Source organism: Puma concolor, chromosome C1, assembly GCF_028749965.1.
Source record: "Puma concolor isolate L17-30 chromosome C1, mPumCon1.1.hap2, whole genome shotgun sequence".
Lineage (NCBI taxonomy): Eukaryota > Metazoa > Chordata > Mammalia > Carnivora > Felidae > Puma > Puma concolor.
In genome coordinates, this window is record NC_141674.1 from 160,227,691 (window position 1) to 160,255,176 (window position 27,486).

Consider the following 27,486-nt stretch of genomic DNA (forward strand, 5'->3'; position numbering starts at 1 on the left):
TAATGTGTGGCTGGCTTTGTAGAGATTTCATTATCAGCCCTTTCCCCTATGGCTAAAGCTATTTGCATAACAAGTTTATCTGGTTCAAATTTCAGCCAGACTTCTGCTCTGTCAGGAGGCTCCTTTCAGAAGTAGCCTTGTGACCAGATAACAATAATTTTCCTTTGCCGACTTCACCTTCATCCTGAAGGATGTCTTCCCCACCCCCCCCCCCCCACGCCCCCGTTCAAACTAATTTCAGGTCTTTGGACCAAACTATAATACTTTCCCAGTTATTGGCTAATTAGGTATCTGTGAACTATGCTTTTTCATGTTGCCTCTAAAACTTTCGGGGTTTTATTAGGAATTAATTTTAGGAAGTTATCATCAGTGACTCTTGAGCTGATTGGTGAGACAATAAAGAAGGATTTCTCCCAGGCAAGGGCAAATCTACCAGGAGCACGTTGGCTGCTCAGCTTAGGCTTTAGTGATGACCTGAGCTATATGGCCTGCCACACACACTGCTTTCTTGAGTTGGCTGGCTTGAGAGGCTAAGCATGTAGGTCTGTTTTCCAAAGTGGGCTTTGTGGCTGAGCCTTGCCATTTAGCCATGAAATGTAGAGGCAGCCTTTCCTATCCCTCCAAATGACATTCAATGGCTACAAGCAGTTGTACTGCATGTTAACAAGGTGAGATCACTCTGAGCTACAGAACTGCTAAAACTAATGGGTATTTGCATAAATTCATTCTTTAAAAATTGAAACTCAGAACTGGAACATTGGCTTTTCTCTAGGCCTAAACCATTTTGGGGCGGTTGCTTCCTTGGCATTGATTGTGTTTCCTTGAAGGCAACCATTCTTAGCTCTTTGCCATCCTGCGTTTTGTGGCAGCTTAATTCCACGTGGTTTTTATAATGTCAGTGAACATTATAAAATGTCCTAACTCAGTGACTGATTAAGCTCCACAAATACTCTTGGCTTGTTAAGTCTTGTTAGATTCTCAGGTGGCCATGCAAAGGGTTAATATTTCCTGGAAGAGAAGGATACAATAGCCTTTATTTACATTACTTCACAAATTGGTAATACTAATTAAAATGAGCAGTGGTATCTCTAGTGACAGACTCTCCATTTTAGATTTATTTAGCCAATGATTAGCTGTTATGGCTTCTTGAATTAATTAGCATCTCTTGAGCTACAGGGAATTAGTGAATTAATAAAAACACATGAAGAAGCTCAAAATTAAAAAAAATTCTAGTTTAAAACCCCCCAAATTCTTCTCTCTCCTCTTAACATATATTGATCAATATACTTACAAATGCAACCCAACTTCTTTTTCATTTTGAAAAATTTGGATTCTTTCCTCCTCATAAAAAGAACAAATAAAGCTATGTGTTTCAAGGTTATATCTCCCTGAAGAAGGTCTAATTTAGATTACCTAATAGATCATCTAAAGAAACCAAGGGCCCAATTTGATCTCACTTAGACCCTACTTATAAACTCAGCCAATGAAATATGATTTTCTCATGATGTAAATCAAGAAATGGTTCATTGTAATTTGAAGTTTGAAATATGGTACAGTGTCCACAGATACTTGGAATATACTGTTATCGTAAGAACCTTGGCAGTGAGGGTTTTAGCCTGATCTAAAAGAAGCAAAAGGCACAGTAAGGTGGATAGACCATTCTCTAGGCAGCATATTCTATTGATTTCCCAACAAATGCTGGGTTTGGATCTTGTGAGAAACCAAACCTGTAGCATATGTCCTAGAGTTCACATTAGTGCTTTGTAGCATATTCTGTTAGGTGACTTTTAGTTAGGGTTAGCCTAGATGATGTTCTGTTTACCCCATACTGGTTTTTCTTTTTTTAAATTTGTACTTGAATTTCATAATATAAATCAAAGTGCATCTGCAGTTGAAGTAAACAGAAGTAGTGGTGAGCACATGGTGTGTGGGGGACAGGGGTAGGAGAAGTGGGGACATGGCTCATAGCTCTGCCCACAGTCTGTTCCCCTCCATCACTCCCCAGAGTGCCACCTGGTTCATCGAGAAGAGCAGTGTGTGCATTCAGCTGTGTCACTTGCTAGCTGTGCAACTTGGGGGAAGATATTTAACCTCTCTGACCTTTGGTCCTCATTTGTCAAGCTGAGGCAGACGACCTGCCTCATAGATTTACTGTAAGGATTAAATTATATATGTGTCTGTAGAACCTGGCAAATAACTCTGACTTATGCCAGGCTCTGTTCTATACATGTCCTATAATTCAGGTAGTTCTCATAGTTCTCCATTCCCTTCTCAACAACAACAGTACCACCCCTCAAACTCAACCTGAGAGAATCTGCTCCAGCAGGGGTCAAAACAGAAGCAGTGGATGGAATGCAGACTTACCTTCACTTCTTTGCCTCACAAACAGCCCTACCTCCCACACCTATCCCAGGGCACATCTTGTCCAGACCCAGTGCCTCTGTCTCTGCTATCAGCCAGCCAGAAGTTTCTTCATGGGGAAGGAGCAGTGGGACATGAAATGGATGGCCGGACCCTGAGAGGTAGAACCCACAATGCTTGGCAACTATTAATGGGAGAAGACAGGTGCTACAGGAAAGGATGAGTTAAACATGAGGATTCCAGTATTTTCAGCATGAGAAAGGGTCTTTTTAGAGAATACACATTGGAGAGATAAAGAGCATTAGACCTGAAGTCAGGTTGTATTCTAACATTTCCACTTAGATTCTTGACCTTGACCAAATTACTTCATCTTTCTGAACCTCAGTTTCCTAATCTCTAAAATGGGAATACTAATATTTATATGATAACCATTTGGGATTAAGATCAATTCTGCTGTGATAGAAAATCCCAACTAACAGTGACTTTAATAAGGTAGATTTTTATTTATTTCTTACATGAAATAAGCTGGAAGTTAGTCCACATAGGTACCACTAATCCAGCAGGGCATCTGGCAGCCACCTAGGCTCCTGCCCTCATGCTGCCCCATTAAGTGTGATTTCCACTTCCAAGGGTACCTCATGAGCCAAGATGGCTGCTATAGCTCCAACACTGACCTACTTATTATAGCCAGAGACAAATGGAAGGAGAGATAAATGAAATTTTGCTTACTTTAAGAAAACTTTTGACCATTTCATGGAGCATATCATTAGCTACAACTCAATCACATGGCTACAACTAGCTACAAAGGAAGCTAAGAATGTAGTCTTCTAATAGGGCAGCCCTGGGCCCAGGATAGTACCAGAACAATATCCTTAAGTACAGTGGACAGTGTACAGACAGGTTGCAGTCTGAAATCATGCTACCTTATAGAGTGTTATAAGAATTAAGTGAGATACAGACTGAGAGTTCAACAATTGTGAGAAATATTTTAACTCCATAGTGGTACCATCAAAAGAGGTGTGAGAGTCAGGAAGGAGAGCCAATAGCATCCATAGGATGATAAGTCACAACAGAAGTGGATCATGAGGAGGAGGGGCGTTCATGATCCTCACTGAGGCTGATCTAGGGCCTCGGCTGGATGGGGAAAGTAAGGACAAGTAGAGAGCTTGGAGGGGCCAGGTTGACACCCTTCCTGGATCTCTCTCTCTCTCTCTCTCTCTCTCTCTCTCTCTCTCTCTCTCTCTTTTAAATTTATTCATTTATTTTTGAGAGAGAGAAAGAGACAGAGAGAGAGAACAAGCTGGGGGGAAAGGCAGAGGAAGAGAGAGAGAGAATCCCAAGCAGGCTCCCTGCCCAATGCAGAGCCCAATGCAGGGCTCAATCCCATGACCCTAGGATCATGACCTGAGCTGAAATCAAGAGTCAGATACTCAACTGACTGAGCCACCCAGGCGCCCCCCCTGGATTTTCTCTTAAGAGCTGTGATGTTCTTCTGGTACAGTGTGAAGTTCCCGGCTTCCTGCCTGATCCTCTACTCCCTGGCTACTGTAGTTTCCACTGTGGAATTTCCACAGGCTCTAGTGCAGAAGAAGGAAATCTGGCTCTAGGTCAGTAAGAATTTTAATTAAAAATGGAAATGAAGGCTCATGTCACTAGTACTACATTATTACAGGCCACTGATGATTTCTGGCAGGGATAAAAATAACAGACATAGCCTGTTGGCACTAATGAGGAAAGGGCTGATTCGTTTTTTAAATAGATTCGAAATTTATAAGAGTGATATTAAATATAATGAGTAATCATAGATTCTCTTGATCTTCCATCTCCTTTTGGATATGTGTGCAGCTTCCAGCCAACCATCTAGTATTATAATTTGGAATCTCCTAAGGAAATAAGGAACCTCATCAAATACATGACATAAGTATCATACCAGGCTAATGAGTGGGGGAAAAATCCCATAATTGGTTTCTGAAAATTTTTTTAATGTTTATTTTTGAGAGAGAGAGAGAGAGAGAGAGAGAGAGAGAGAGAGAGAGAGAGACAGCATGAGTGGGGGAGGGGCAGAGAGAGAGGGAGACACAGAATCTGAAACAGACTCCAGGCTCTGAGCTGTCAGCACAGAGCCCGATGCAGGGCTTGAACTCACAAACCGTGAGATCATGACCTGAGCCGAAGCTGGGCGCCTAACGGACTGAGCCACCCAAGTGCCCCCCATAATTGGTTTCTAATATGAAGGACTATTGAATGTTTCTGAAAGAAGAATTTTATTTAAAAAGCTATTATTTTAGTGAATAATAGAAATTCTTGCCTTTAAGAGAAGCCCAAAGCTTAAATCCTTAGGTTCAAGCAGTGTTCCTCATGCTTGTACAGAATGCTTGGCTTTGATCAACCCATGCTATGGTTTGAATTATGTCTCCTAAAACTTCATACGTAGAAGTCCTAACCCTCAATATCCCATAATATGATCTTATTTGGAATTAGAGCCATTGCAGGTGTAATTAGTTAGAATGAGATCATACTGGAGTAGGGTGGACCCCTAAACCAGTATAACTGGTGTCTTTATAAAAAGGGGAAATTTGTACACAGATATGCACACAGAGAGAATGCCTTATGCTGCTCTAAGCCAGGAAACAATTAAAATTAGGAGAGAGGCCTGGAACAGATCCTTTGTTAGCACCTTTGAGGGAGCATTGCCCTACCAGCCTTGAGTCTTGATCTCGGACGTCCAGCCTCCAGGGCTGTGGGACAATAAGTATCTCTTGTTAAGCCACTCAGTTTGTGTTACCTTGTCACAGCAGCCCTAGGAAACTAATACAGTCCATGACTTGGTTGGTGTATGACCTTAACTCATTTAATCTCTCCGAGCCTCTACTTCCTTAGCTGTGGGTGAGGATAGCAGTGTCCACCTGTCTACCAGTGAGAATCAAATGTAAAAAAAAAAAAAATTATAAGTTTATTTTGAGAGAGACAGAGACAGCATGAGTGGGAGAGGATCAGAGACAGAGGGGGAGAGAGAGAGAGAAACCCAAGCACAGAGCCTGATATGGGGCTCGAACTCACAAAACCGTGAGATCATGACCTAAGCTGAAACCAAGAGTTGGATGCATAACTGACTGAGCCACCCAGGTGCCCCAAAATATTTAATTCAGTAGAACATCGTCACAAAGTCAAGTATTAGTATTATATCATAAGGCCATAGTGTTTTCTTCCTTATTTGCTTCCTTCCTTGTTTCCTTCCTTCTTCCCTTTTATTTTTTTAGAAATATGTCTCAGATACTAAGGGTTTGTGTTAAATTCTTCCCAAGCTTACTGCCCAATTGTAGACGAGGGGTATTTCTGTCATTACCAATATTTTCTGACTTTACCGAGGACTTCAGGAATCAAATACATATTTTGTGCTAAGATGTCTTGGTCATATGTGTCTGTCTGAGAGGAATAAACTATATACAAAGAGATGGCAAATTGGTGTCATCTCATATCCCAGGATGGTCCACCTGATTGCTAGGATGCTATATTAGAAGGATTCTGCGTCTGTGTCCAGGATAGAGGATCATGATCACTTAGAGATATTTTCTATGACCCTGAACTGGATATCTGTATAAAGGTAGCATATACTTTTGTGGACCTATAATTCATTTTTCTTTTTAATTATAGCCAAGTTCTATGTTATGCGAAAATCGTTGTTCATGGCAAAGCTCATTTAGCCAAAGAAAGCTCACATTCAACCAAACCAAGTACAGCCTGAAAGATACCCGAGAGTTAAAATAAAAGTAGTTGAATAAATCTGGAGTTATCTGTGTGAGGAGTACAGATAATATTAGTGGTAAGATTTATTTAAAGCATGCTATGTGTCAGACACAGTGAAATGCACTTTACATGCATTATTTCAGTGAATCCTAACCCCTGCCATATGAGACAGGTTACTACTGGGAAATTGAACCTCTTAGAAGGTAAGTGACTGTCCTGATGTCTCACAACTAGAAACTGACAGAGCTAGGATTCGAATCAAGGTCTGTATCATAGTTCAGTACCCAAGGTCATGTTGCTGTATGGTGTGTGCATGTGTGTGTGTGTGCATATGTTTAGGTGAAATTCACATAAACATTGACCATTTAAAAGGGAACCATTAAAGGGAATGTGTGATTCAGCACATTCACAGTTTTTTTTTTTTTAATTTTTTTTTCAACGTTTATTTATTTTAGGGACAGAGAGAGACAGAGCATGAACGGGGGAGGGGCAGAGAGAGAGGGAGACACAGAATCCGAAACAGGCTCCAGGCTCTGAGCCATCAGCCCAGAGCCCGACGCGGGGCTCGAACTCACGGACTGCGAGATCGTGACCTGGCTGAAGTCGGACGCTTAACCGACTGCGCCACCCAGGCGCCCCTACATTCACAGTTTTGTACAACCACCACTGTCTAGTTCCAAAACAGAGAATGTGTCTTTTTTGCTTTTATCCCCAATATTCGGCACATTGCTAGCACATGGCAGGAGCTCAGTAAATGTCAGTTCCTTTTGAAGAACTAAAAATTGCAGAGAAGAGGTGATACCTTCAAAAGCATACACAGCAATATGATGGACTTGAGTTAGAAATTGAATATTAGGACTCATGGTCTTTATAAATCTCTCCTAACTGCAAACATAATATTAAGGAAAAGAATATGAGGAAAAAAAAAAAAAAAAAAAAAAGGTCAAATGCACTCCCCCAACGTACTTGCCCAAAGCAAAAATAAAAGTTTAAGCATCAGAAACATGATAAGTTTGTTAAAAGTGGATTATGTAGACATGGTTAGCTATGGGTTCTTTTTTGGTTGCTTTGAATACATGAAAATGATGTCAAAATAAATCATCCCTGGCAGTCTCAGTGATTATATTCCTTTCCAACAGCTTCTGCCGATTGTACTTCATTTCGTACCCCCCTTCCCCATATCCCCCTGCCACATCACTTGTCCTGTTTTCCACCACCACCTACTCTATCTCCTGGTTCAGAATTCCAGGGAAAGGTTGAAGAGAAGTCATTTCTGAACCCAGGATTAAGATAAACACCTATGTCTTCATGGCTCATGATGTTTCAGGACCATGGTCAGTGACATGACATTCTACAGTTTGACAATTTCCTTCTGATGTAAACATTGGCCTGCCAAGGCTGCTTTAGGGGAATACGCAGGTGTGAGGGGTGAGAATCAAGATGTGGGGGGAGTTTGACACCTATGACGTAGACCTTGCTTCCTCTATAAAATAAGAGCAAGGGCACATCTCACAGCTGCTAATCTTGGCCATATACATTATTAATACATTCTTTGCACCAGTAGATATTAATTACCAAAGGAAAACAACTTAGGGTGGTGGAAAGCAGAAGAAATTATTGGGTAACTTTGAATTTGAAGGATTTTTGCCTTTAGATGTTTCCAGGCAAGAATATCTGTCAAAGGGGATCTTTAACTTTATGCTTTTCCAAAAATGTAACAATGACAGGCCACATATAAAAAAGAAAGGCCCAGGGGTGCCTGGGTGGCTCAGTCAGTTGAGCATCTGACTTCAGTTCAGGTCATGATCTCATGGTTTGTGAGTTCGAGCCCCACGTCGAGCTCTGTGCTGACAGCTCAGAGCCTGGAGTCTGTTTCAGATTCTGTGTCTCCCTCTCTCTCTGTCCCTCTCCCACTTGTGCTCTGTCTCTCTCTCTCCCCAAAATAAGCATTAAAAAAGCTTGTTTTAAATAAAAAAGGCCAAAAACATTATACTAGGGAAGGAAGGAAGGAATCTAGATTCTAAGATCAGAGTGGAATGAAAACACAAAATGCTCACTCAGCTAAGCTGAAGTCCTAAATCTGCCGGGATCAGAAGCAAGCAGTGATAGCTGGAAGTTTGGATCCTGTGGTTAAAAGGACTAAGAGGGCTCCAAGGAAGACTGTCCAGAGTTAGACTCCTGCCTGAAGCCAGTGTGTGGAGTAGTTCTTGTTGCCTGATGAAAAGCTGAGGAAAAGAATGGGATAAGGAGAGGTCATATGATCCTGTGCTCTGACTGTAGCAATTTCCTCTGTTGTTCTCCAACACCTAGGGAGGTGCTGGCCATCAGCCAGGACTATGGCTCTTAGGCAGCTTCTGCCTGAGAATGGTAGGATAAATAAGTGGCTGGGCCTTCTGCTGCCACAGTGATGAGCTCTTTCATATACCTAATAAAACCGTGGGATAGGAGCACAAAATTCCATTCTAAAAACTGGCTCTGGGCTAGAGACCTAGGGAGCCAAGAAGACACAACCCCGAAGTCATTACACTAAGAGAGTAAGTAAGCACAGAGAGAAAGTGAGAGGGAAAGGGAAAAATTCTCCTCCTCCTCCTCAAAGTGAGCCTGCCAACTGAAATTTCAAAACACACAAACTCTAAGGCTAACAAAGACAACTTGCTGGCATCACAAATGAAGCAGAAATTCATTTGAAATGAAATAATTTCATAGAATATTTTCAAAGTGTAACTGTTAACTGTAAGAAATGACTTGGGGTGAAATAAATCTAAATAGTCATAAAATTCAGGGGGGACAGTAGTATTCAGTTCGTGGTTAAGGGATGCATAGATTCTTGTGCTCAAAAAGAGGATAGAACTACTGGAAAGTTTATAGTTCAGCAAACATTTTAAACATGTAGGATAATGACTAAAATTATAAGAAAACAATGTCTAGTTTCTAAACCAACAGAAGGATAAAAGGGTCTCTAGGAAACTTTTATCCAGCAGAAGGCAGGAAATGAGGGAAAAAAGAATTAGAGGGAAAAGGTGGTAAGAAGAGATTTCTACCCATATCACACAGTGCTTTTGAATTATCAGGCAGTTTTCCGCAGCATCTCTAGTCCATGAGCAATGATGTTTAACAATTGTCTGGGAGGGGCTAGGGGGCTAATTCGTATCATTTACTGATTTCCGTGGTATAAAATACCCCCCCCCCCCATGGCCAATTTCAGGCTACCAATGTAACATCCATCAGTTCACAAAATTCCTGAAAATGTAACAATATCTAGGGAACCTTGTGCATGCTGGCTCCAGCACATGACTGTTTGGGATAGATAGGCTTTTCTGTATGGTCTTCATTCTACATATAATTTTTGTTAATAAAATAAAAATTAAGTAAAAATTCTCTGCATTTTACTTCTTTAACTGAAACCATATGGAAATTTATTGGGGAAACAGGACCTGGTGGCATTTTGTTATTAGAATATTTATCATACGGTTATTGAAGGCTTGTAATTTATGATCCTTGCTTTCAGAGCCAGATCAATAAAGAGATAAATGTCCTCAGCACAATAGAATTTATATCCTCCACGTGATAATTGACCACTGTGTCATACATTCAATCATTCATCTCATTATCTGATATAATGAGCAGAAAGTCCAATATGTATATGATTTATAAATGTACATTAGTGTGAAGCCCATGACCTATCTAACCTGTTACCTGTCCCTTGGCAACATAGTGTATACAGTTGTCTTCCTCCAGCAATAGGATCCCACACAAAGGATTATCCACCTTTTTTTAAAATATTTATTTTTGAGAGAGAAAGTGTGAGTCGGGGAGGGTCAGAGAGAGAGGGATACAGAGGATCTGAAGCAAGCTCTGTGGTGACCCCAGTGAGCCTGATGTGGGGCTGGAACTCACAAACTATGAGATCATGACCTGAGCTGAAGTCAGACGCTCAACCATTGAGCCATCCAGGTGCCTCTGTCTATCTTTCTTTTTAACACTAGACGTCTATCTAATTAGAACAGATAGGGGAAATGCCTGAGCTGATATTATTCCTTCTCTTCCTTTTGTCTTTCCTCTTTCTCCTACTTGTGGGTTCCTAGTCCTAGTCCTATTCTTTTTTTTTGTCTTGTCTTTTCTCTTCTGTTCTTTTCCTTTTCTTTCTCTCTTTCTCTTTGTCTCTTCCTTTCTCTCTCTTTCTGTCTCTTTTTTCTTTCTGTCTGTCCTTTATCACAGAGCACAAGTGGCTTGTCCTAGAGTGGGGTGGGTAAATGGTATTGAAGGAGCCTTTCATGTCACTGATTTACTACTATGAGTAGATTTGGCAACACAAGTCATTCCACATCATCTGTCTATGCATTTCACTGAGTTACAGTAGCTTAAAGCTCAGGACACAGGAAGTCTCAGAGAATGGAAGTAGCATATTCCCAGGAGAGAGAGCGAACAGGGAAATGAAAATGGGAAAACAGAAAGCTAACCATTTAGAAACCTATGCATAGAGTTAGTTCACTAACAGTGGGAGTAGGAGCCATCCCAGCCCCCGCCCCCTTTCTCTCTCACCGCCTGGGAACATTTGTTGCCTGCAACATCTGTACTTTGCTTTGCAAGGGTTAATCAGAGGGCCTTTTATTCAGCAAATTAAAGGCTTGGCTGCCTGAGAGTTCCTTTCATAAAGGATTAGGGTCTCTGATGAGGCTTTGATGTAATAGATGGAGCTGTTCTGCTCCTTCATGTTAATGGAAGAGTGTTAAGGACTCCCCAGGCTCTCTTTGGCAGTTGGTGTCTTTACTCTTTCCCTTGCCTAAAAAAGAAAAATATTTTATCTTTCAAAAATTTAGTGCTTGAACAAGGCACTGGATTGACGTCCCCAGGGGGTGAAGTGTTCATTTCTTGGCCTAAAAGCACAGAGGCTCAGCACTAACTGGCTTCCTTGGGTGGCCATTTCCTTGGGAAGAACTGTCTGTCCAAAGTGCAACAGAAGCAGTCATTTAAGTATTGCAGTTCATTGCCCTTGGAAGCTTTTCTTGCTGAGAAATTGGGCAGAAGGATGGCAGGTGACAGGCATGGTAATGGTTTGTATCCTCAGGAACATAAACCAAGGCTGCGAATAGCTGTACAAAATCCTGATTTGCATGACATTTACAGCTACTTATTATCTGACAATATTTTCTCCAGGCTTTTTTTTTCCCCATCACATTTAGTGTACTCTTTTTTTTTTTTTTTTAATAATCTATTTTACATCCCAAGTTACTTAGCATATAGTGCAACAATGACTTCAGGAGTAGATTCCTTAATGCCCCTTACCCATTTAGCCCACCCCCCTCCCACAACCCCTCCAGCAACCCTCTGTTTGTTCTCTATATTTAAGAGTCTCTTATGTTTTTCCCTCTCCCTGTTTTTATATTTTTGCTTCCCTTCCCTTATGTTCATCTCTTTTGTATCTTAAAGTCCTCATATGAGTGAAGTCATATGATATTTGTCTTTCTTTGACTAATTTCACTTAGCATAATATCCTCTAGTTCCATCCACATAGTTGCAAATGGCAAGATTTCATTCTTTTTGATTTCCGAGTAATACTCCATTGTATATCTTTACCACATCTTCTTTATCCATTCACCTGTCAATGGACATTGGGCTCTTTCCATACTTTGGCTATTGTTGATAGCACTGCTGTAAATATTGGGGTGCACGTACCCCATTCGAAACAGCATATCTGTATTCCTTGGATAAATACCTAGTAGTGCAATTGCTGGGGTGTAGGGTAGTTCTATTTTTAATTCTTTGAGAAACCTCCATACTGTTTTCCAGAGTGGCTGCACCAGTTTGCATTCCCACCAACAATGCCAACAATGCAAACAATGCAAAAGAGATCCTCTCTCTCCACATCCTCGCCAATATCTGTTGTTGCCTGAGTTGTTAATGTTAGCAATTCTGACAGGTGTGAGGTGGTATCTCATTGTGGGTTTGATTTGTATTTCCCTGATGATGAGTGATGTTGAGCATTTTTTCATGTGTCAGTTGGCCATCTGGATGTCTTCTTTGGAGAAGTGTCTATTCATGTCTTTTGCCCATTTCTTCACTGGATTGTTTTTTAGTTGTTGAGTTTGATAAGTTCTTTATACTTTTGGATACCAATCCTTTATCTGATATGTCATTTGCAAATATCTTCTCCCATTCCATCAGTTGCTTTTTCATTTTTCTGATTGTTTCCTTCACTGTGCAGAAGCTTTTTATTTTGGTGAGGTCCCAATAGTTCATTTTTGCTTTTGTTTCCCTTGCATCCAGAGACGTGTTGAGTAAGAAGTTGCTGTGGCTAATGTCAAAATGGTTTTTGCCTGCTTTCTCCTCAAGGATTTTGATGGCTTCCTGTCTTACATTTAGGTCTTTCATCTATTTTGAGTTTATTTTTGTGTGTAGTATAAGAAAGTGATCCAAGTTCATTCTTCTGCATGTCGCTGTCCAGTTTTCCCAGCACCAGTTGCTGAAGAGACTGTCTTTATTCCATTGGATATTCTTTCCTGCTTTGTCAAAGATTAGTTGGGCATATATTTGTGGGTCCATTTCTGGGTTCTCTATTCTGTTCCATTGATCTGAGTGTCTGTCTGTTTTTGTGCCATCTCCAGGCTTTTCAGTAGTGTGTAGGGTATTAATGAAAACCCAGTCTAGTTTATTTTCCCCAAATTGATTTTTTTTGAATTTTTTTTAACACTTATTCATTTTTGAGAATGAGAGAAACAGAGCATGAGTGGCAGAGGGGCAGAGATAGAGGGAGACACAGAATCAGAAGCAGGCTTCAGGCTCTGAGCTGTCAGCACAGAGCCAGCCCATCATGGGGCTTGAACTCACAGACCACGAGATCATGACCTGAGCTGAAGTCAGACGCTCAACCGACTGAGCCACACAGGCACCCCTTCCCCAATTTGATTTTATACCATCAATAATATTCATATAGTTGGCAATCAGCCAGTGTTTAGTCTATGTAAGTCTTTACCAAAAAAGCACACATCAAGGGAAGGGTGCTAAATGTGGGCAGACACAATGCCAGATTATTGAAAGTCTTGGCCATGATTTTCCGTCTCAGTCTAATCTTTCTCCACCGTGTACTATGCCGTGAAATTTGGAACCAGCATTGTCATTATTTAAAAAGCAAATTTGACAGTCTTACTGTTTCCATTCCCAGTTGTGTTGTGCTTCAATCCTCTTCTTGCCCTCTCCCAAACTCCACCTGTGGGATTAAATTGCTCCCTTCTTTGAGTTGCTTTTCATCCATGGGCTAAATTTTTCAGCAATTTTCTTTCCATTCTTTGCAATGAATAGTTCAGTTGACCTTTGAACAATGTGAGGGTTGGAGACACTAACCCCTCACACAGTTGAAAATCTGTGTATAACTTCTGATACTCCAAAACTTTACTAATAGCCCATGGTTGACTAGAAGCCTTACTGTTAACATAAAGAGTTGATTAACTCATAGTGTGTATTATATGTACTATATCCTGTACTCTTACAATAAAGTAAGCTAGAGAAAAATGTTAAGAAAATGTAAAGAGAAAATACATTTACAGTATTATACTGTATTCATTGAAAAAATTCACATATAAGTGGACCCGTGAAGTTGAAAGGTCAACTGTACATGGTGTCTTGGCACCCGGCCTTTCCTTTCCTTGATGGATGCCAGCATCTGCATTCAGCATTTTAAGAATCAGGGGACCTGACTATAAAAATTTACCAAGTAACTGGTAGATTTAGCTCTGGGTTAAGATCAAAGAGCTCTCTGTGCCTCCTTATATTGGCCACCCAGGGAGAATTTTTTTGCTATATAATTCTTTGATAGAAGATATCAGTTGGGATTGAAGATAAGAAACAACTCTGTGAAACTCATGGCTATGTTTATTGGAGGGAAATAGTATTCATTACCTTATATAGAGTAATTTCTATGAAAACCCAGGAAACCTCAATCTAGTCTCCTTGCCAGTCATCATCATATATTCATATTTCTACAAGCACCTAGTCTGTTTTTACATCATGGATTTTAAGAAATATAGAGCAGGCTGCATTTTCCCTTCACATTGGCTGCTACAGAGCCCAGAGCCAAATTTGTGGCCACTCTACCAAAGTAATTTATTTGGTACTCTAAATTCTATTTTTATTCCCTAATTCCCCCTTTGTTTCATTTTCTCTTCTTTAAAATTTTTTTTTAATGTTTACTTATTTTTGAGAGAGAGAGAGAGAGTGAGAGAGAGAGAGCGCCTGTGCAAGCAGAGGAGGGGCAGAGAGAGAGGGAGACACAGAATCGGAAGCAGGCTCCAGGCTCCGAGCTGTCAGCACAGAGCCCCATGTGGGGCTTGAACTCATGAGCTTTGGAGCTGTGAGATCATGACCTGAGCCAAAGTCGGCCACTTAACTGACTGAGCCACCCAGGCACCCCGTTTCGTTTTCTCTTCTGCCTATAATTATTTTTTATTTTGTCGTATTGCATATACCTTAAACAAGTGTTGTAGAATGCCTTAAATTATTTGTAGAACAAGGTGAAGTTTTAGAAAACAATTGTATACAGTGGTGGTGGGAATGTAAAATGATGCAACCACTTTAGTAAATGTTCTTGTAGTTCCTCAAAAGGTTAAATATAAAGTTACCATATAATCCAGCAATACATATCCAGGAGAAATGAAAATATGTGTCCACATAAAAACTTGTATACATTTCCTGATTCTGGGTTAAAGCCAAAAAAACCCCAAACAACCAAACAAACAAAACTTATATACAGGGGTGCCTGGGTGGTTCAGTTGGTTAAGCGTTCAGCTCTTTATTTCAGCTCAGGTCATGATCTCACGGTTTGTGAGATTGAGCCCTGCGTTGGTCTCTGCACTGACAGCATGGAGCCTGCTTGGGATTCTCTCTCTCCATCTGCCATTTCCGCCGGCTCATGTTCTCTCTCAAGGTAAATAAATAACTAAAAAAAAAACTTGTATATAAATGTTCATAGAAGCATTGTTCATAATAGCTTAAAAGTAGAATTAACCCAAATGTCCATCAGCTGATGAATGCAACAAAATGTTGTATATCCATATAATGGAACATTTTTTAGCAATAAAAAGAATGCGGTATTGATATGTGCTACAGCATGGATGGACTTTGAAAGCATTATGCTGGATGAATGAAGCCAGTCACAAAAGACCACATATATAACAGGATATGTCTAAATTAGGCAAATCCATAGAAACAGAAAGTAGATTGGTAGTTGTCTGGGACTGAGGAGGTTGAGGAAAAATGGGGAGTGACTACTAATGGATATGGAGTTTCTTTTGGCAGTGATCAAAATATTCAGAAAATTGATTATGATAATGGTTATATAATTGTGTGACTATACTAAAACTTTTTGAATCTAGAGGTGTGAACTGTATGGCATATGAATTATATTAAAGCTATTATAAAAGTCATTAATCAACTATAAATTTTATATAATAGATTTTGCTGGTTTTCTTACACTTTTAATTTGCACTTAGTGCCAGACATGCACATACCAGTCAAGCCCACTTATTTTTAGCAGAATCTACAGACTTGTTTGAGATTGTGAATTTCTAACAATAGGGATATCCATCTCCAAAGGATGCAAAATTCTGTCCATATTATCTAGTTCAGTTTATTTGATCCACTAGGCAAAGTCTGTTTGTTCAGCAAATTCCAAGCCTGTGGGCATAAATACTGTAATTTTATTTCATCTCCTTCTTGTCTTTGCATATCCTGTCCCCTCTCTTTTGTCATCTTGTTCTACCTGATAGTGAAAATAAACTAGCGTTGTGGTCAGAGAAGTAAGACAACGATGAAGAGATGTAGCATCACTTCAGGCACAGAAAGAAAATGTTTCATGAAGGTGAGGCAGGTCAACAGTGGTCATCAATGACAACTTGAACAAAGAGGTTGAATAGAATGAAGAGTAAAAAGATACCATCGAATTGGTAAGACCTGGGTTCCTTTGAAAGAGGTTACATGTAGGTAGTGAAGATAAAAAGTAGATTATGATATTTGCCAAGGCTTAGCTGCAGGTACATCCTATAAATTTCAATCTAAGTTGGCTGAAGATTCCACCAATGGCCCCTTCTTCTTTTTTTTTTTTTTTTAAGTTTATTTATTTTTGAGAGAGAGCAAGGGGAGAAGAGGGGCAGAGAGAATCCCAAGCAGGCTCCATGCTCAGCGTGGAGCTCAACATGAGGCTTGAGGCTCGATCTTACAAACTGTGAGATCATGACTTGAGCTGAAATCAAGAGTCTGATGCTTAACTGACTGAGCCACCCAGGCACCCCTTCTTTTATCATTATTCATTCCTGACTTGCCTTCAAGTTTCACAGCTACAACCATCACCTTTCCCTTCCCATTTCCTTAATTCAGACTGTATGCTTCCTAAAGGGATCCCCCCTTCCCTCCCTGTGATTTACTCTATAATGTGGTGCCTGTTCATCTAAAAAAATTTTTTTATTACATTTCTTTATTTTTGAGAGGCAGAGAGAGACAGAGTGTGAGTGGGAGAGGGGCAGAGAGAGAGGGAGACACAGAATCTGAAGCAGGCTCCAGGCTCCGAGCTGTCAGCACAGAGCCAGATGCAGGGCTTGAACTCACAAACCTTGAGATCATGACCTGAGCTGAAGTCAGACGCTCAACCGACCGAGCCACCCAGGGGCCCCTGACTGTTCATTTTTTTAATTTATTTTTGGGACAGAGAGAGGCAGAGCATGAACGGGGGAGGGGCAGAGAGAGAGGGAGACACAGAATCGTTAACAGGCTCCAGGCTCCGAGCCATCAGCCCAGAGCCTGACGCGGGGCTCGAACTCACAGACCGCGAGATCGTGACCTGGCTGAAGTCGGACGCTTAACTGACTGCGCCACCCAGGCGCCCTGACTGTTCATTTTTTAAAGCAAAGATCTAATTGTGTTATCTCCCTGCTCAAAAAAGCCAGTTCAGTGTGGCTATGAAGGAAAACCAAAGTTTGCCAGCATGGCCTTCTAGGTTTTGGATAAGATGTTCCTGGCCAGATTCTTACCCCTGTCTCTATTACAACTGCATTGTTCTGTTCTGGTCTGTTCTCACATGGGCCACACATTTTACCAGTGGGCTTCTATTTCTACTGTATCCTCCACTTGGAATGCCCCTCTCCTGAACTTCTTGTCAGTATCCCTTTCACACTTTAAGTCCCAAGTGTCATTTCTCACATGAAATGACTTCTTCTAGCTACAGTTGTTTATTTGGCCTGAACTACTCTAGTGCTTATACTTCTTGGCCTTCAATTATCATTATTTATGGTTATGTCTATTTTACTACCTGTTTGTAAATTCCATGAAGACTAACCTCTCACTCTAGGCATCTTTTCCCCACAAGCATTTGGTGGAGCACCATGCACAGTAAATACCTAGTAAGTGTTTGAATGAATCAATAAATTCAGTCCCACTGGGTTTACTAAATATGTCACATATGTAAGTTTGGTATTACCTTGGAAGAGAAGTTTCTTATGGAGGCATATAATATGTTGTGTTTGTTTTGCACTCTTCTAGCTCCCACTCTAGTCCTGGATAGTCCTGAGCTTCTAATAGTCATGCACTATGGAACCGGTTGTTGATTTCTCATAGGTGATGGCTGCGTGCTGTCCATTGCTTCCTCTTAGAGGGAAAAAAATGCATGCAAATGGAAATTATGGATTTAATTTGGGTAGGGTAGCAAATAGGATCAAGGGAAGGATTAGAATTCATATATCCCCCAGCTCTTAAGCCTGGACTAAGAAGCAGACCATAACTGTTTGTCAAAATGGAAATTGATTTTTGAATCAAAGAAATTAACCAGACATTCAAAAACAGGAGTGCCTAAGGGCTTGAACTTGAAAATGCCAGAGTTCTTTGCTTTTGCTGAATTGTCAGACCCTCAAAGTCCCCCCTTTCCTCCAGAACTTTGTAAGTTCTGATCAGGGCATCTGTCAAACAAGGATTTTGTTCACAGTGGTGGGAATTGCATTGAGAAAAAGTAGCTAATTTATGGACACAGTATTATTCAAGTCTAACTCAAGGAGCCATTGCACATTAACATTTATTTTTATACCACTCATCCTGCTGGGAATTGGGTATGCCATGGCTGTCTTCCCCAAATGGGCTGACTTACTGTATCCCCAGCACCTAGCACAGTGGCTGGCCCATATAGCTGGTATTTATTGAATGCTCACTATGTGCCAGGCACCATACATGGAGTATCTCATTTACTCCCCACAATGACATTATTCCCATTTTATAGATGAAGACACCGAGGCCCAGAGAATTTGATTAACTTGCATATTAACACATATCCATAAAAAGTAGAGTTAAGTTTGACCTCGATCTCTGGCTTTTAACCTATTTATATGATCCTGCTGCAATACTAGGCACCAAACATTTTTTTTAAATGAGTGAGTACATGTGTCACACTTGGGAGAATAATGGGTTTGGAGATTGAGCACATTGTTATTTAAATAAATCAATATAAAACTTAAAATATTTAAGATTGATAATATTTAATATATAACTATGTATCATATGCTATATGAATGTATAGAGAGAGAGGGGGAGGGAGAAACCCAACCAGGCTCTGCATGGTCAGCAGAGAGCCCGATGTGGGTCTCAAACTCACGAACTGCGAGATCATGACCTGAGCCAAAATTAAGAGTCAGATGCTTAACCGACTGAGCCACCCAGGCGTCCCTAATATCTTTTTTAGATGGACTTGCCACCATCTAGATTATTCTGCCCAGGCTCACCCACGTTTTCCATAACTACTTCCTTCTGAGTTCAGCCATCACTCCCCTCTTTGACTACTCCTCACCTTCCTGAGGTGCTTCAGGCAAATATTTCCTGAATTTTCACGTGAAAGCAAAGACCTGAAGTGAAGACCTTTAAAGGAAAAAAGCCCTGTGCTGGGTTTGCTGGCTGAGTCTATGGCTGACCTGTGACCGACCCCAGCCCCTCACAGAGACCCATGAGGCAGTGGAGTGGCTGCGTAGAGGAGACTCGGCAGTACCTGCAGGAGCAGCGAACGCCCAGATCCTTGGGAACTGGCAGCACTGCAGCCTGAGAGGTGGAGGCATCCAGGGATTCTCATCACCCAGAGATCACGCATTTCCCAGCCCTTCGAATCAGATGGTGGGATTTGAACACAGATGAACAGCCCAGTAAGCAAGTCACTGGGCTGTGCAATGGTGTAATGGCTCATTTTTTTTTCAGGTGTCCTAACTGAGCAACATGAGTAGAGTTGCCTGGAAAAATATTTAAGTGCAAAGTGCTTTCCCAACCAAGGAAGAAAGAAACAAAACACAGGAGCAAGAAGGTGGTCACTTGGGGCCATTGATTCCAGTCCTTAAGATTGCCTTAATTGTAGGACACAAATTTTGGGATCTTTCTTGGCTATGGCATGTCCAGTGGAGGCCATACTCATCCCTGGTCTTCTGCAGCTGCCGTATGATACTTCAAAAGTGCAGATTAAACCAAAGAAGGAAGTGCCAATAACAATCATAATAAAACCACCACCCCTGCCACCACATATTCCACTGGCTTCTCTTTGGATAGCCTTTGTGTCCCCATCTAAACTTGATCCTTGACTCTGGCCTGGTTCTACTTGGTCCTTCTCCTCACTTCATCTCTTTGCTTGGCACTTTGACTCCTCCTCCCAAATTAACTCTGCCCATTGTCCATAGTATATTCTCTTCCCTTGGTCCCTCCCAGCTGTGACCCCCAGCAAGTCCCCCAAACAAACAGTACTTGAGGATCTAGAATTTTTGTTACCACATCACCTTCCTTAAGAACATGGCCAGTTAGTCTGGGCTTTTCTAATTATTTACTATTGATCTTGGAGTCAGAAACATAAGGATGAAGTAAAGAGGACTTGTTCACAGATGTCATGTAGACTGCAGCTCTTGTCTGTAAGGGGCTTTCACACTGCAGCTTTCTGCCTTAGGTCCTCCAGTCCTGGTCCCTGTTTTTGCATGGGATCCTTCTCTAGCTACCCTAGTGTATGTTCCTTAACTCTGGAGGAAGATTCTGTCCCTATCCACCTAGATTTTCTCTTGTGGCTTCCAACCACCCTATGCTTTTTCTCTGGTTGCCTTCTTCACCTTTGAGTTTTCTCTGGGAGAGAAGAGTTATTTCTTCTTTGTCTCAGGTTACAGGAAATGCAATGTTTTTCTCTTTCTGTTTCCTTGTTGGGTTCCCCTGAGCTCACTCTGGACTTTTGGTGCTGTTTGCTTTGTTTAAAGCTAGGGCTGACTTGATGATTTTCTAAGCCTGCATCGGGGTTCTCCTTGCCCTGGCATTTGAGGCAAGATGGCAGCTGCCCTGTTGTCCTGTAGCCCTGTGGTCTATCTCTGACTTTGCCACACAGAATCTGTGCCTGTTACCCCTTTCAAAAGGAGATTGAGGGGCGCCTGGGTGGCGCAGTCGGTTAAGCGTCGGACTTCAGCCAGGTCACGATCTCGTGGTCCGTGAGTTCGAGCCCCGCGTCAGGCTCTGGGCTGATGGCTCGGAGCCTGGAGCCTGGAGCCTGTTTCCGATTCTGTGTCTCCCTCTCTCTCTGCCCCTCCCCTGTTCATGCTCTGTCTCTCTCTGTCCCAAAAATAAATAAAAAAACGTTGAAAAAAAATTTGAAAAAAAAAAAAAAAAAAAAAAGGAGATTGAGCATCCTGTTCTTTTTTTTTTCTTTTTCTGTTTTTTTTTTAACATTTATTTATTTTTGAGCGGGGGGCGGTGGGGGGGGGGGTGGAATGGCAGAGAGAAGGGGAGACACAGAAGCTGAAGCAGGCTCCAGGCTCTGAGCTGTCAGCACAGAGCCTGACGCAGGGCTTGAATGCACTAACTGTGAGATCATGACCTGAGCGGAAGTCAGATGCTTAACCGACTGAGCCACCCAGGTGCCCCAGAGCTTCCTGTTCTAAAACCCTCTGTCCTACATTCTCAGGGCTTTTTTACTTTTAGCGAATACTATTTCTCATTGATTGATAACCACAGACCTACCTTGCTGACTAAAGCAAAGGCGCTTCTGGTTCTCACTTACATGTTTTAGGTTAGGAGCCCACTTTCTCATCCCAGGTGTGAAGTTAACATTGCAAGCCCAGCCTTGCCAGCAAGACTTTAAAACACCACCACATGCAATATTTGTCAACTTCATGAAAACTGAAATGCAGTTAAATATTCCACCAAATGGAAAGGTGAGGTTTCACTAAAATACATATGCATTGTCAGGTTTCTCAGCCTGCCTTCTTTTGAGGCATTAGTCATCTTGGGAAAATGCCTGTGTTTGTCATAGTCCTGTCTTTCAGAATGGAAATTTCCTTCCAAGACAGAGCACCACGGGCTCCAATATTTAACCTATAATTAGTATATCCCCTGGAGGATTTTCTCCTTTTGATGCAGAGGCCTCTTTGTCACTCAGGCTTCTGTCTGACGATGATAGGAACTGCAGGGCAGCAAGATGCATCACGAGGCAGGGAAATGTGTGCTCTGATCAAAACTGTTTGGATATTATGTACCAGTGCAAACACTTCACAATCTAAACCCACAGGAAAACAGAGGAAAGTATAAAAGAATATTAAAAAAGAAATTAGAAGAGACACAAATCCCAAGTTTTGATCTAGCTTTGCATGGAACAGGATTGCTTCCCCTCCTGCTTCTCTCACCCAGTTCACCAGTATTTTTAGTTTTTGACTTTTCAGCTCTCTTTATCAAGTGTGTTTTATTCATATAAACATCTGCCTGTGACTATTGATAAATAGCTTCCTCTTTCAGCCATCTGATTTTTTGGTTATGAAATGGCAGTTTACAGTGACAAGGCAGCTGTGTCTCGACAGTGTTATCATCTGGGGAGGGAAGGAACACGGGCCCCACCAGTTCTAGAGAGCAGTATGGAAGTCAGACCTTGTTTCTTGCTAAGAAATGTCTCCTTTTTGCCTATTTCTGGCAGAAGCTAGGCTGGGAGATCACAGCACATGGCTGCAACAACCTGTGTTTAATGTGGTGACACTAATGAATTCTGAGAATTAATCTTCAGCCAGGAAAGTATGATGGAAGGTGCTAGAATTTCAAATTAGTGGAATGGATTGATTTCCTTCAAGGGTGGAATTTGTTTCCATTTTCTTCTGGTGGACTTTTCTATTATATTCAAGCCACCTACCATGGCCTTCTAAATCCAGGGTAAATCCAGGCACTCTATCTCATGGTAGTTTTACATTTTTAATTTTCTTGTTTTGTTTTATCTCTTAGCACAGAGAGCACCACACCTACACCCAGGCTTTAAAAAATGATTTAAAAGCATCTGGAAATGAAAGAGTTGCTTAAGACTTTGGAAGAAAGTAGTATCCCTAAATCTCATCCTTGTTTACTTTTTTCCTGAGTAAAAGACTCTGGGAAGAGCTGAACTTGAGGACTATATTTCCCCAGCTTGAGACACTGACTTCTACAGAAACGACAGCCTACAGGTATCTCAAATGTGCTGTTGACAATCAGGCGCTCTGGGTGTCTCCCCTGAGTCAGCTGAGATGAGGATTCTGCCACCCATTCTGAGCGCCTTGTACTGATTTCTCACAGCAGCACTTCCAAGGATGTCACTTGCAGGGCCCTGGTTCCACTGACACAAGAAAGAGTCTGTGTCCAAGTAAGTTTGGAAACATGGGCTTAAACAAAATCAAGCTGTTTTCTTTATCCCAGAAGTTCTAAGAACATTTTATATGCTCATGTGCATTATAAAACTCCAGACTTAACTTGGTTAGAGAATCAGCAATGTTTCCCAAACCTTCCTGACCAGTATACTAGTTCCTCTTTTCAGTGGAACGTCTTACGTGTTTCACCCAACTCACCTCACGTTGGCTGACCCCCACTTCCTATACAGAGGTCAACATTCTCTGCATTCCCTTATAAAAACTGCTCACTCCCTGGCTGGGAGAAAATATTCTGCATCTGGAACTTGCAATTCCTGGTTTAAAAAGCAATCCTGAAATGAATAAGCATATTATATACTCCTTAGTTTTCAAAGTTTATGCTCCAAGTCAGGTTGGAGAATTCTGTCATGTTTTCAGAAATGACATGGAGGCTGTCAGGTGTTCTTGTAGATCCAGTAGTCGATTCTGTCTTAATCCACTAAATCCCTGCCTGGAAGGAGAGTAAGACAGAAATGAAGAACTGACAAAAGTAAATAGTATGAGTTTGGAGTCTTAGGCTATAAAGAATATACCCTAGTTAAAGTTGGAAGAGGGACTAAAAGAATTGTTCTTGGGCTTTCAAAGGAGGAAGCTTAGGGAGCACATGGGAATGTTCTGGTGGCCTTCTGAGTTCCTGGCTACACAGCTTGCCCAGTCTGGCTTCTTGCACTGCCCATCTAGTGTTCAAACTTTGAAATGTCTTCTACCTCTTCACCAATTGAGTTCAATTTCGTCCCCAGACTTCCTCCCAAACCTGGCTTGCTTCTTACCTCCCCCACCAAGGCTTCCCTGACCAAAACTCTTTGTCCCACCTACTGTTCTGCATTTTTAACAGTGCCATTTTAAACACAGTGCAGAGTGGGTAGGGCTCTCCCATTGGAGTCAGAGAATTAGCCTCATCTCCGTAGGACTTGACCTGAACTTCCTCACCTCTTGAAAAAAGGGATTAGAATAGAAAATCTCAGTCCCTTAGCTCCAAAACCCTATGCTTTTGTGTGATTATTTCTTATTCTGCATATAGAAGCAAACACTGGCTTTTGCTATTTCCTATGTTTCTTTTGTCCTCCCATCTTTCCAATTAGATTGTAGATCCTCAAGGAAAAGGGTCGTAATTCTTTATAAATGAATTTATTTTGGCTAATTCTGGCTGTGTAATAAATGTTTGCTGAACAAATGAAATGATATGATTCCAGTGACCTCAAGTTTAGTAATGCATGACTTTCAGCCCTATCTGCTCCTAAGGTAATACTGTCCTCTATTATCAGTAAAATAATAATTCCATTTCAGTCTGGCTGTTTGCTCCCCATGAGAAAAAAGTATGCAAAAGTGTTTTAGAATAAGGCTATACCCTCAAGGTCTTTATGCCCTTCTCCTAAAAATCCTCCAGTGCAGCTGGGTATGCCACAACTCTGCTTAGCATTCTTCCCATATACACTCATTTTCACTTTTGCTGATCCAATGATATGACATTCAGCCCACTCAGGTCTTACTGAGAGAACTAACAAATTCTTCTGATCATTGCTTCCAGAGAGTAGAATGCCTACCATCTTAATTTTGGGGATCTTCAAGAGACAACAGATCCACTTGTTAGTTTCTTTCCTGTTTGATTATCTCACTTCATTATTTACTTGCCATTTCTCTTACTCCCTCTGTGATATAGAGGGAGCTTATCTCCAAAATACCAAATGATCTGCCAGCCTTGTGGGCAACCTTTCTTCCCCACTGGATGCTAAAATTATGAAACAAGATATAGTGCCTTTAATTACATCCCCAGACTCCAGCGGAGACATATTTTCATAAAACTGGAGTATGGGTTTCTTAGCCTCTCTCAAACACTATCCAAAGAGCTTTCATTATTAAAGTATCAGATAATACTTTACTTGTTTCTAGGCCTCATGTGAGGCACTGTCCCAAGGCACCTATCCTGAGGAGGAAGGAAGAAGCAGTTCCATACTACTTTCCCATTTACATGCTATGAATTTTCTGTTAGTGAATGTGGCACCCACCTTCATTCGCAGCCCTGAGGTTATCCATTTGAAGTGTTGGCACTAGTCAACAGGCAGTTGAGGGTTGCCCCAGTACTTTTGCTCAGTGCAGGAAAAAATGTAGTGTGTCCTGACCTGGATCACTGGGCAGGCTTGATTCCTGGACTCCCATACTACCCAAGCGCTCCAAGGCTCTAGGGGGTGTGTGAAGCCACCATATCCATCTGCAGTGGGAACTCTCAGAGGACACAGACTGTATTTTAGGAGTTTTCATATACAAACCCTCAAGCCAGGAGGATGGGGCCACTACACCTGTATTACTGACCCTTTAACTACCACGAGGTTCTTTATTTTCCAGGTGCTTAGGGAAGAAGCATTTATTTTCCTTTGGTAATCAAATATACATTTACAGATGAATATACATGGAATCCAGGGAAGATTGTTAATATAAAGACATGAACATAGTATTTTTTAAGGATGTGAGCTGACTTTTTTTCTTTTTGGCAGGAAAAATACTAGATTATACCAAAGGCCCCTGAACCCATAAGAGTCAAATGATTGATTTCTTCCATGGCAAGGCAGAGGTGGTATTTATAGTCCTGCGGGCAACAGAATGGAGATAATCTAGATTCTTTTGGCATTTCTAACTGAAAGCTCTAGTTCCAATAGATAGGAAATCCCTTGAATCAGTTCTAAAACTGACTGGGAAATTTACTGAATATCTTTTCAGGACTAGGAGGTGAGGGATCAGAAAGTGGTTTGAGATGTAAAGTGAAAAGATTAAAGCCATTTTGTAAACCCAACAGTTAAGGATTGTTGTAAGAACTTTGCTTGAGAGTGTTGAGAAGGCACTCAAGGTGAGGCTGATTATTTTTACCATTTGTGAGTACATTTAATTGTTTACAATATGTTGTGTTTTGGATGTTGCTAGCACGTCACTATTTGGAAAACTGGAAACAATTTTGTTTTGCAGAGTGGGCTGAATGGCATTTAGCATTTATCCTAAGCCTCCAAAGTGAGCTAAAAACTGATAGTTTAAAAGGGCAGTTGTTGAAATTTCTTTCTCTTATCAGGGGCATCTACTCAGAATGGAAATACAATGGTAATTGGAGGGGCATTATCAGATTCAATTTCAGTAGAATATTTCATTGTATCAGAATCATCTTTGATAACATAGGGCACAGAGCAAAATGTACTAAATTATTGTTTTCTTTGAAAAGGGCCTTTGAATCTGAAACAGAAAGTCGTTACACCAGTGTGGTTTTAACCAATTAGCCACAGAGGAGTTTAAATGCAACCCACTTTTTACCATTTTCAATGGACTTTTTGTTCCCTGTTTGCATAATTCCATTCCAGTTCATCTGAATTATATTATGGTCACTTCCTGTTCTGAGGTTTTTCTGCTTCTTCAGAAAACATCAAGGTGTTAGACTTTCTCTATGAAGGTTTCTTTGTGATCAGTGTCTTTCCTTGCAAACTCCTGAATGCATTTTCCCTACCATCAAATGGTGGACATTTCATATATTAGGATTTTATTTGAGTGACAATGTATAATTTTATATGTTTGTAAAATATATAGACTAATCCACCTGACTCCATCGTAAACATTTTTCTGTAGTGAAAATTCAGACAGAAAATTCAGTCTGATCAGTCTATTTTTCCCGTGTTTTGAGCACTTCAAATTCACTTAATGGCAAAAACTTACTGTGTTTTCAACATGTACTTCACACAAAATAAAATAGACTTCTGATGTACTGTTAATTCTACTAGCAGAGAATTATTATTTTTTTTACCTTCTGGTATGTACGGATAAAGAAAGAGCTGTGTAAGGTTAGTGATCAGGTTTTATAAATGATCTTTTTTGCCTCCTTTCTCTCATACTCACAGGGGAACCAGGTCTCTAAGATTGTACTTTGGATTGTTGTTGATTTTTGCAAACAGGTGTCTTATTAAGGATTTTGAAAAGCGGCCTTCTGTCACACATCTCCTCGACCACCCATTTATTAAAGAAGCCCACGGGAAGGTTTTATTTCTGCAAAAACAGCTGGCCAAGGTCCTCCAAGACCAGAAGCATCTAAACCTTGTTGTTAAAACCAGGTATGGTACTCGTCCTCTCCCTACTTCCTCTCTCTGGTTATTTATAAAAATGGTATGTCATGTGTTTTGATTTGCTCGGGATTAGTACTGGTAATTATCACATCCCTGCATTTTTGAGAGTTTCATTTACATGACATTAAGTACTCCACACTCAGTGGATGAGATCAGGAGAGCTTTAGAAACAAGCTGTCCATTTGTGCTCTTAAGACTAACATCCCTCAACTGTGGCTGAAATCCCAATGTGTCTTCGAGTTCTAGTTAAACACCAACACACATATATGTTTATATTTAATATGAATGTGGGTTTTTTTTTAATCAATAAAGGTAGCTGTATGAAAGCAGCCATAGCTGAGATCGTGTGAGAGATCTTTACTTGGCCATTGCTGATTAGAAAGCAGAAATGTAGGCTGTAAAGCGATTTTGGGAAGATTACAAATTAAACACTGGAGGATTTTTCTCTAATGTGCTCTGAGACCCTGTTCTTTAGTTAAAAATTCCTTAGGGGCAATTTAGTATTTTTAAATGATTTTTTCCCCCCACAGGCGATGTCTGTGCTATCCAAAACAACAGTGATTCTCCCTCCCTGCCCTCCTTTTCCTAAAGCATAGATTTTAAGAAAC

At 40.9% G+C, this 27,486-nt stretch overlaps 1 protein-coding gene across 6 annotated transcripts in view; it reads left to right on the plus strand.

The window, feature by feature from the left end:
* The window catches only part of MYO3B (myosin IIIB), a 482,588-nt gene that overhangs the window by 215,062 nt on the left and 240,040 nt on the right, over positions 1-27,486 (plus strand). For all 6 annotated transcript variants that reach the window (XR_015255300.1, XM_086718868.1, XM_086718870.1 and 3 more), the window contains one exon: positions 26,711-26,866. Coding sequence is in view for 5 of the 6 variants with exons in the window: in XM_086718868.1 (XP_086574994.1) it covers positions 26,711-26,866 (156 nt within the window). In the remaining variant the exon portion in view is untranslated. The remainder of the gene's footprint in view (positions 1-26,710; positions 26,867-27,486) is intronic.